The 10,822-nt window shown below is 46.6% G+C and overlaps 1 protein-coding gene across 3 annotated transcripts in view; it reads left to right on the top strand.

Moving 5' to 3' along the window:
- The window catches only part of SNX8 (sorting nexin 8), a 35,575-nt gene continuing 24,753 nt past the window's right edge, over positions 1-10,822 (top strand). Inside the window, exon 1 of one of the 3 annotated variants that reach the window (XM_090023110.1) lies at positions 1-1,280. In XM_090023110.1, coding sequence (XP_089879236.1) covers positions 1,250-1,280 — 31 coding nt within the window. In that variant the 5' untranslated portion in view covers positions 1-1,249. Of the gene's footprint in view, positions 1,281-6,396; positions 6,502-6,650; positions 6,893-10,822 lie in introns of those variants that run through there. The other 2 variants (XM_090023109.1, XM_090023111.1) reach the window with 2 other exon arrangements.

The following is a 10,822-nucleotide window of genomic DNA, read 5'->3' as shown; positions in this document are numbered from 1 at the left end:
AATTGTTCATCTTTCCTTGTCACTGCCAAGGGAGGCTGACTGGCGACATGAGTATTTAGGAGAAATGGTGAAAGGATTCTGCCACACTCATAAAAGAACAGGAAAACAAGAGCAATATGTTCTCAAAATTCTTTAAGCCATTTTAACATCACTGTGATTTCTATAGTGAGGGTGTCCATTTATTTTTCATGTTGGCTACTGAGGTGACAAATAAGTGACTTTCCAAGAACTTGTGGGTCCATCACCTGCTTAGTACCACTACAGGTCTGAGGCCAAAAGAAAAAAAGAAACATTTTAAAAGGTCCTGTAGTGACACTGTGTGCCATATGCAAGGTCAGTTCACATCTGTATAATTGCCAAGCCACGCGATAGCATCCTCAGTGGCCGTGTGCGGTTCCTGTAGTCCGCCACTGAATTTACCGGGCAATCACCAACAATATGCAACACGGCATGTGTTTTGCCACAGTTATAGTTTGGATTGTTGCAAAGACTCAGTGGTGGAGGTTGGCTACATGCAGACCTTGCCCAGTCTGCAACCTATTCAGCAAGGCCCACTGACAGCGTGGCAGACTGGAGCCAGATGGGCAGACTGTAACATCTGGGATAAGGAGCTGTCATAGCCTAGGGTAGTGCCAAACTTGATGCTGTCCAAAATTTTGCTCAATTCAAGAACTGTGAAGGGTTCTGGAGAGGTTCTGGTCTGGTGCATCTGATGGAAGGTTCTTCATTGTTTTTGGAGGCAGCTTTTCACTCCTTTTTCCACTCTTGCTACATGAAGTAGGTGGCTGGCTACTTGGTTGGGTGCCATGGGAGGGTGACTTGGTGTTGATGGCTGATGAGCCACTCCAAAATGACAAAGTAGACTCTAGCACTTCAGGATGGAAAGGGTGAAGTCCAGCTTCTCAGTCATTTCCTTCCATCGAGCTCTGTGAGCTACTTTCAATGATTCAATCAAGTGATTGGCCACCTCTGGGTTGGCAGCTGACTCATACTGCTTTAGCAGGGTGACACACTCGGGATTGAGGCAGGGAGGATAGACTGGGCAGCAACCACATGGAATGGCCCACAGGCTGCTTTATAAATGGTGCCACAGAGATGACTATAGGCCTCTTCCACCTGAATGTTCTGGGTCTGTATTGTCACATTGTTTTGTTCTAATGCCTTGCTATACTTCTCCTAATTGGTCTTACAGAAATTCCACCCTTCTTTTTTTTGAAGATTGGGAGCTGGAATCTGATGTGGACCAGAGATGGCTTGTGCAGGAAGTCATCCAAGACCTGGTAAGATGCTGGCTGATATGTAAAGTAACAAATATAAAGCAGGATGTGAAAAAAGTCTTTGAATTGGTTGTGGATACCATTTTGATTCTGCAATGGATGTGTCTACACAGAGAAATGGCTCAGAATAGTCATTCTGCAGTCACTCCCCATGAGGAGTCTCATATTCTACATTAGTGGGGGCCAACCTTTTTGGCAGGTATGTCACAAATTAGCTCTGTGCCTTCCCCAAGTGCCACTCTGATTACTCCTCCCCCAGCCTGATCTGTTGCTCTGTTTTCTGTTCCCAACTCTATCTGCTGCTGTGCTGCCTGTCCCTTCCCTAATCAGCTGTGTGCTACACAGAGGCTGTGTGCCACGTGTTGCACATGTGTTGGATGTTGGCCACCCCGTTCTACTCTAGCAGTTGGTTTTTGGTCCACTTTGGAAATGGAGTTAGCTACATTGTAAAAAGGCACTCTGCAGATTAAGAAAACCCATACAAGGAGTTAATGCTGATGTCAGACCCTTTCTTGTTTTGCAATCACTTCTGTATGTAGATAATCCTTTGGGGGGAAGAAATCAGGAGAATAAAACATGGAAAATCCAGATTTGTAATTTTGTAAATTAGTCACAAGATGTCACCCTAACTCCATTCAAATCCAATTAACTCCTTATTTATTTGCAGTTGCACGTTTACTTGTAGTTCAGAGAAAAAAGTTAACCTTTCTCTAAGAAGTGGGAGATCAGATACCTCAGTATCTTCCAGCTAAATCCTTATGGTAGCTTTAACAAGGCTTTGATTTTCTAGTTTGCAGCAATAGGCTAACTGGAAATACCTGGAACAAAGCTTTGTTCCTTTCAGACTGACCTGTGCTCCTTTAATAACCACTCAAGTTACCATAAATACAAGACTCTGCTTTTCCCCTCTTTGCCTCTATAGTTTGTTCTCAGAGGTATTTTTTAATTCATAACAGCTATGCTTACTTTCAATTTCTCTCCCCCACACCCTTTCTGGTATAACCGTTCCTCAAGTATCTGTCTCAAAGACTTGCTCTGGTTTTCATTGCATCTCTTCCTATTCCTAGCAACATTAGGGTGGCGTGGGACAGCTCGTTATACCTAAATGTCGAGTGCTGTCAGCTGGAGGTGATCCTATAAGTGCTCTGATTCAAAGTGCTTGTAATAAAATTAGTTACAGGGATGGAAGGTTTGCAAGAAATGGGCTCTTGAAATCCAGCTGTCAAAATACAAATGTCAAGGAGCTCTAAGTGTTTTAATAAAGTATATATTATCTAAGGCTTTCACAACTGAAACTGATTCCTGTTCATGGCTCTGTTGCAGCAAAAGGATATATAGGAGTTCATGCTTTTTGATGCCTATGTGGCATTTCAGTTCTTGGACTCATACCAATGGACTCCTTCAGTGACTGAAGCCTTGATTAACATTGTACTTTAGTACCCTTTATATCTGCAGCATTGAGCCCCTGTTCTTTCTTCCTCTTCTAGTAATTATTATTACTTATTACAGCACAGTTCAGAAGTGTCTTATCCACCAAACGTGCTTCCTCTTATTGCTGTGTTTATAGTAAAAGTGGGACTGGGTCAATGGCTTATGCTAAATAAGATCTTTTTTACCTTACTAAAAATTATTTCTCCAGCTGAATTAAGTTTTTTCCACAATATTTTTCTGTGCGACTGTGGAACTTGAAAAGCAATTGTTAAAGAAGAGGGTATATTTATACAAGAACATAAGAAGGGTTTATTAAACCAAGTACATTACAATGGTATCAAAATGAAAACATGTAGTTTTCTGTATTAATTTTACCACTTTTATGTCCATAAAACTATATACAGAACAGTGGGTAGGGCCTGATTTTTCAGACATACTGGACATCCATAACTCATAGTTTCATAGTTTCTAGGGTTGGAAGGGACCTGAGCAGATCATCAAGTCCGACCCCCTGCCATGGCAGGAAAGAGTATTGGGGTCAAACGACCCCAGCAAGGTGTTCATCTAACCTTCTCTTCAAGACCCCCAGGGTAGGGGCCAGCACCACTTCTCTTGGAACTCCCTTCCTCTCTACAGGTAAGGGCGCAAAGAGCCTATCCACTCAGATAAACTCCTTCTGTCCCTACCACTCCATGTAGAAAAAAGGGCTGGCTCAAATAGTGCTAGGAGGAGGAAAAGGGGAATCCATGAATCACTCAGATCTTTGTGGGTGTGGAAACAGTCTGAAAAATTTCAAGGGAAAGCAGTTCAAGTTTACTGTGGCCTAAAGCAGGTCTTACTTTGCAAAGTAACCACCTGCTGCTCTGTATGTACAAAGCTATTTCTATTGTAGAACATTTATTTTGTGTTCTACCTTTCAGAAGGTCAATTAATATAATGAAGATAAATTAATGTACATACAGTACCTAACAATCCTAAGTATTATTATAGGCAGAAGGTAGGTCACAGTGGCACCTTAAAGGGTAACTTGTTCAGAGATGTGTAAGTTTTCATAGGCAACAGCCTACTTTGTCAGATGCTGTTGCCTATGAAAGCTTATGCCTCTGAATGAGTTAGACTCTAAGGTGCCACCCTATCCTGCCTTCTCTCTGACTTCAGAATAACACAGCTAAGTACTATAACAGGTAGGTAGCCTTGTATTTCATAAAAATGGCCAATGTTATATTCCCTGCTTATTTGCCTTTGCTTTCGGGAAAACTATTATGCAAAATATGCATCTTACTTATTGTTTTCTAGGATTAGCCATATTGTTCCAGAGTAAAAATGGTTTATTGGGAAAACAAGACAGGAGTTATTCATGTCAGACAGGATGGTGTTAGCTTCTCCTCTGTTTATCTGTATTTATTCATGCCTCCCTTTTTGACTGAACACTATAAATAGCATTACAATATTTTTTTCCAGTATCCTTGGAAAAGTCTGATACCAGTTTCAACTTGTTATTTGTAGTGGCATTGCATGGAGATTTACATGAATCAGGTTTAAACTTGTTAGAAAGTAAGATTGATTTAAAAGACTGAAATTTAGGGAACTTTTTCACTATGTGCTTACGTAGCAACCAAAGCTAAATGCCATTAAAAAGTGTAAGCCATACACAAGGAAGCATTCTTGAAAGTTTTCCTAGAGTTGCTCTGAAAACAGAGCCCTTGAAGTATGACATGTAGATTTTCCTCCAAAACAATTACCTAGAGTCTGGAGGTGTTTGAACTTTTCAAGTTCATTATTTTATACCAAATTGTTTGCTTAATTTGGTTTTCATAGCAGGTAGGATGAAACCTGCCTGGAGGTTTGCATCTCCAGTAGACATTCCTGAATGACTATTTTGAAGGATCACTTCCAGTTCTCAGCACAACTTTGCTTTGACTGTTAAGGGTGGTACTTGAAGGTGGCTGGTTACTTATGACACATTTTTTTTTCTGCACTTCATGTTGTTTTAATGGTTATTAACTGTAATTCGAATTCGGGGATTCTCAACCAAGGCTCTCTGGGTGGTCTAGTCCTTTGAAGGGTGCCATCAGGTGCGAGCAGATAAGCAGATATGTTAAGGAGATAAATGTAGTCTCAGGCTTGTTTCTTCCTGAACCATGCCTGACCCCCCACCATGCAGCCCCTCTACAAGGTAGGGTTGCCAACTCTGAATCTATTTTGGGAGGTTTATCACATGCTGTAATGACATTAATGAGTCATTACCTTAGAAAAGCAAATGCACGTTACTAGTACCAGAGCTGTCCCCAGGAGCATATCACCCTGTGCGAGGTGGGGAAGGGTGGGTGGCGACTGCCTGCAGAAGCCAGCAGCGGTGTCAGTGGTGCCTGGAGTGAGGAACGGGTGGTGAGTGGCTGGAGCCGGCAGCGCTGGGCAGCAGCAGAGCCAGCAGCTCAACAGCGGCAGTGCGTGGCGGCCGTGGCAGGGCCTGTGCCTGCAGGGCCCAAGCCAGTCACCCCAATTTGCATCCCCAGGGATGACCCTATCACATTTTAAAAACCCACTGGACTACTGCATAAATTGGATTCAACATTTAATATTTATTTTAATTAATGCCCTATCATTTATCTCCCAGGTGACCACTGGTGATGCATAGGGGGTACATGTGCACCCCCTGAGATTGGCAGTGCACCCCTTGACTTGTGGGCAGTCGCTCACCACCTCCCCCCTTGCCACCAACGCTGCTGGTGGCACCTGATCGATCCCTCCTGGCTGCCGCTGATGCTGCTGGTGGTCAGCGCTCACCACCTCCCACCCTGCCGCTGACACCGCCCCGGGCCGCCTGCAGGAGCTCCCTGCTCGCCACCGCGCTGCCACTGCCCCCCAGCCCCCGGGGGTGACTCCCAGCAGTCTCCTAATTCCTGCAGACTCCAGGGCAATCCTGGAGGGTTGGCAACCCTGCTACAAGGAGGCAAGCACCATAATACAGGCAGTGGTTGGACTTACCACAACTGGTTTCTGACCCCACCTCCCGCTTAAGTGGAAACTGCAACTTGGAACCAATTTTCCCATAAGAAACAATGTTCGAAACGAGGGCTTGCAGGCCTGATACCCTATTTTCACCAAAAATACCCCAGAATTTTGCACTCGATCAATTATAGATGAGCAATACAGCTATATGAATGTATTTATATTGTAAATAGCAACCGCACTGATTTGCAAGGACTTCTTTGAGGAGCCTTTGCTGGACGTTTCGGAGGCTCTTGGCTGCAGTCTTCTCCCGAGTCCTGGCTGCAGGTTTTCTGGAGTCTCGGCGGCTTCCTCAAAGAAAGCGTCCCAGGAAGTTTGGACAGATGCTCTCCAGGGAGGCGGCCACGCAGCCAACTTGTTGGCTGGCGTGGCGTGGCAGCAGATCAAGCGCCGTCAAGTCAAAACCGGCGTCAGAAAGTTGAACCGGGGGTCGATTTCTAAACCTAAGTGCGAAATGCTGTAACTTGAAGGGGTGTAAGTGGGGCACCGCCTGTCCATCACTCCGCTTTTGAAGCCGGGTGCCACTCGAGTCCGAGGAGGAGGAGGAGGGTCGCCCGCCCTCAGGCCGGCGGCGGGGTCGCACCAGACAGGCCCGGGGGCCGCGGGAGCCGTGGCTCCGGGGGGCGGTGCCCGCGGCGCCCCGCCCCGCCCCGTCCTGTCCGGCGGGCGGAGGGCGGGCGCTGGGGAGGAAGGGGCGGGCTGCCGCCGCGCCGCGGGGTCCCGGCTCACATGACCGCGGGCGCGATGGAGCGGGAGCGGGAGCCGCCGCCGGGCGCTGCGGGTACGCGGGGCGCGGGGCGGCGGAGGCGGGAGCCCCGGGCCGGTTCCTGCCCCCCGGGCGGCCCCCCGCCGCCTGTCCCGGAGACCCTCCGGCCACAGAAAGTTGCTGTTTTTTAACCAAAAAAAAAAAAAAAAAATGGTTCCCGTTTCTCCTGAAACGCGCCAACAGCCCTCTGGCAGGCGGCGAAACTTGCCCCAGGGGACGCGGTGTGGGGGCTGCTCCCACGCGTGGTTCTTGCTCCGCCTCGGCGGCGTCTGCGCGGGCGCGGCAACGTGGAGCCAGCGCGGGTGGTGACAGGGGAGAGAAGGGGCAGCTCTGGTTTGACCCGTTTGCTTGTTGCCGCTGGTCTTTTCGAAGCCGATGGGTTGTGACTTGCTGCGTTTTCTAGGAGGTGAATGGTGTCCCTCCATCCCCCCGCGAAGCAAGGCTCCCCCCAGGGGTAATTTGTTGGGTGTGGATTGGCCGTCCCCCCGGGAAGGATACTTTTGATGAGGGTTGTGTCTTTTGGGGTGGATCTAGCTGCCTTGGAGAAGTGAGTCACTGAAGCTTAGGGCTGGAAGGGACCTCGGGAGATCATCGGGTCCAGCCCCCCCCCCCCCTAATTATTGCTCTGCTGGGTCCTGTATTGTCTTCATTGGAAAGGACAAAACAGCGGAGGTCCTGAAAGTGAGTGTGCTTTATTTATGCAGGAGAGGAAGAAGTTGTTTGGTAGGAATACTTCCAGCATGGGGGAGGTGTGCCCTTCTAGCCTTGCACATGGGGAGTTGTGGCATTTCCCTCATCCTTCCCGGTCTTTTAACAAAAAAGAAGTGCATCTGAAATGATCCTGCCTGTGGGGGAAGCACCTCTGTGAATTGACACCCGACCTGCCACACCTGCAGGTGCTCACTGGGCTGCCTCTGTTGAAGAAAAGTTCAGATTTGTCTGCTTTAAGAAACACAACCATGAAAGTGTGTGTGTGTTTGTGTGTGTGGGGGGGTGTCTTTGAGCCACTGCTTTTAATCCGGCTGATTTCACTCGTGCTGATGTAGCTTCTTCTGTAACGGACTGGCTTTGCACATCCTCACGTAGCAGGTTGGCTTCCCTAGCTGCAAACTGTCTTGTAAAATGCAAAATGAGTTGAGCGTTGTGTTTTGGCAATGGGCTGTTGCGTCCCTGAGGGAGGGCAGATTGCGCGAACTTGCAGTGTTATGCCTGGCATTGTGGTTTGGGTGTGATGGGCCAAGTGAAGTCTCAGATGGTCAAGGTCCCTTTACAGAAACCATTTCATGGTGCATACTCTAGGAAATGTTAACACCTCTGGAACAGGGAGGGTTCAGACCAGGGCTGCTGATGTTTTCCTGCCAAGGAGCTATAAAGGGCTTGTAGCATGTGGGCTGCTACTCTCTCTGCCCTTCTTTGTAGCACAAAAGACATTTTTTTAACAGACTCTAGCTCTGGAAGTTTAAAAGGTAACTTATAACCCATGAGAGCAGTCACCCTTTCAGAAAGAAATAGCTGGCACTAATGTGTTGTGGGGGGGAGGGGGGTTGTTGCTTGTGCCTCTGTCACAGACAGCATCTGTGGAGCTCATGAGTATGAAGTCTGGTTCCAAAAGCCAAGTGCACTGTTAAATCCAGATGTGTTTTTTCCCCTCTAGTGGTAAATCTTTAACTATATGTGCAGACCTTGTGCAGCGTGGAGTGAATTGTATAACTGCAGACACCAAAGCTTCTGAGATGGGGGAAGGGGGATTCTGTGCAAATTCCACTTGCTTGCATGTTTGCTTTCCTACGCTGGGTGGATAGAGAAACTTTCTTAATGGGACGAAGAATGGGAGCCAAGAGGGTTGTTTTTTTTTTTTTTTGGAGGGGGGGGTGGTTGTTTTTTTGTGTTTTGTGTTTTTGTTTGTTTGTTTTTCCTACCTGGTTTTGAGTCTGCAAAGGGATCTTTGCCAGTGCGCTGCCTTCATTGCAGGGAGAAGACCAATATTGTTTAAATGTATTGCCACAAGGTTTTCTCTTCAATAACTGTTGTGCTTAAGAATGGCAGCAGGACAAGACAGTCGGTTTTGTTCTGAGGGGGATTTCCTGCTTAAAGGATGGCAGAAATGTGACAGTTTCATAACTTGGATACATCCCCCAAAAGCATTGACATGCAGTTTCTTTGCTTGGGGGATTCTGGCGGGGTTGATGTGGCTGATGACTTCCTGAAAACCCTGTTCAGAAAAGGAAGTCTCTTCGGCAGTGGTTATTGGCCCAATCATTGTGATCTAGTTTTGCTTGGTGGGGGCAGTATGACTTCTAGTTTGTTTGTATTACTATTTTTTTTCTTTTGTAACAGCTAATATGTAGCAGCATCTCATTCCACTCTCTGTTGCAGATTGGGGCTGTAACTGGTGAGTTTGTGTACACAGTGTAAGAACTCTTTATAATCCCAGACTTGGAGAAAAACTTCCAGAATTAATCATATGCAGAGCTATTGGTTTGGTTTAGTGACAGACTTGGCGTTGGGACTTTGGAGTCTTGAGCTGGATTTCTTGTTCCATCATAGATCATAGCATGCCTTTCATAGATCATAGTGTGCCTTCAGGCCCTTGTTTTTCCTTGGGGGGAATAATGATCTTTGGCGACTGCTTTGAGGTCTGGAGCAGCAGTGTGGTGTAGAAAAGCTAACTAGTACCATTAATTAAATAGGGCTGACAGTATCACCCAAATATTTTGAATCATGCTATTGCATCCTTGTTCCTTCCAAAAGTTTGAAAGTGCAGAGTGTGGCAGTCCTTTAAAGTGCAAAACCACCAAAAATTAGAGTTTGAGATTGGAAAGTCTTCACTGGGAAAGCTGGGATTGGGGGCAGAAGAAAACTAAAATGCAAGATGTTGATGATGCCCACCTCTCTATGTAGTCTATTTGTTGTGGAATTGATTGGGTTGTCCTTCCATGGGAGGTGTCAGCCTGAGTGTCACACAGAAAGGAGAAGGAAGGGGACAACATTATTCACAGGCCCTTGGATGCGATAGCTTACTTTGGTCCTGGACTGATGTATGGCCTGCTCTTTAATGTTGAGCACAGACTTGTATAGTGCAGATGAGATTTGACTGGATTCTTCTGGGATTCTCCCTAGCAGACTACAGGAATGTATAGGAGACCAACACAAAAATCAGTTCAGAAATGATGGGTGTCAAAAGTGTGGGAAGCCTGGGAGGGGGGAAGGAAGGACTTACTAGTTCCAGCAGTGTTTGATTTACTATCTCTGTTTTTGAGATTGCAGATTAGGCATGTTTCACATAACATAGGGGGCGGAAAAAGAAATAGTAGTCTTGGTTGGGAGACATGCCAAGCTTTCTCTATGATTGGTGTGGACAATGAAAGGGGGAGTATAGGGGTGAGGAGGCAGGGAGGCTATTGGCGTAGTAAACAGGCGGTGTGCTTCATCTGTCGTTCTTGAGGCTTTTTTATGGGAGGGCAGAAGGGGAAAGGAAATGCTGATGAAGGCTACTTCTATTATTGTTTCCACACTCCTGGCTCAGGGGTAGGAGCGAAACATCTGCTTTTTGCCAGAGGGAAATCTGAGTTCTCTGCATGCATGGATGTACAATTCCAGCTTCCGTCCGTGCTCGGAGCAGGAGTCACCTCTTTTCCATGACCTGGGACCTCTGATAACGATGAGGAAATTTCAGCTTTTTTTCCGGATGGGCTTTGTGTTGCTTCCGAAAGAATGTTTTTTTTTCTTGTAAGAAATATGCTGCTCTAATATAAGAAATATTTCTCTGGGGCCTTTCATTTGAGGTTGTCTAAAACATGAATCCTTTGAAAAGAGTGTTAATTTGCTCATCTGGAAAATGGAAATAACAAAGTTCAGAGCATTGACTTGACAGGGCTTATTGAGGAGTGGAAAGTCTACTCCTTCTCTATGTCCTATATTTTGACCACTAGGCCAGCCTTCTTGGCTGTGTACAGAACTGGTAGAGTTGAGGAAAGACTTGGGCTTGCACAATGTTTACTTGCAGATCTTTTGATTCCAGAATTGGCACCTGCAGAGCATGCAGATTGGGAGTCTTCCTGTCCAGTTCTGGTCAGTTGAGATGTAGAAAGAAAGTGCTTTGTGAATTCAAGCAGGCCCTCATCAATGCACTTCCATTGCTGCAAAAGGAGGCGTGGTATCTGTGACTAGTTATGTCCTGGGTTATGAACAGGGGTTCATTCCTAGTGGTGGAAATTTCTGAGAAATCTTTCTAGGAGGGGAAGCAGTACAGGTGTTCAGCCAACAGCCCCCCCCCCCCTTGTGTCCTTGTGTGTGGGGAGCATTACCCCTGCTGCTGGCGCAGTGGGGCAATTCC

This window comes from Crocodylus siamensis, chromosome 12, assembly GCF_052110815.1.
Source record: "Crocodylus siamensis isolate JL-2025a chromosome 12, ASM5211081v1, whole genome shotgun sequence".
Classification (NCBI taxonomy): domain Eukaryota; kingdom Metazoa; phylum Chordata; order Crocodylia; family Crocodylidae; genus Crocodylus; species Crocodylus siamensis.
The sequence above is the reverse complement of the archived record's forward strand: the minus strand, read 5'-3'. Positions and strand labels throughout refer to the sequence as shown.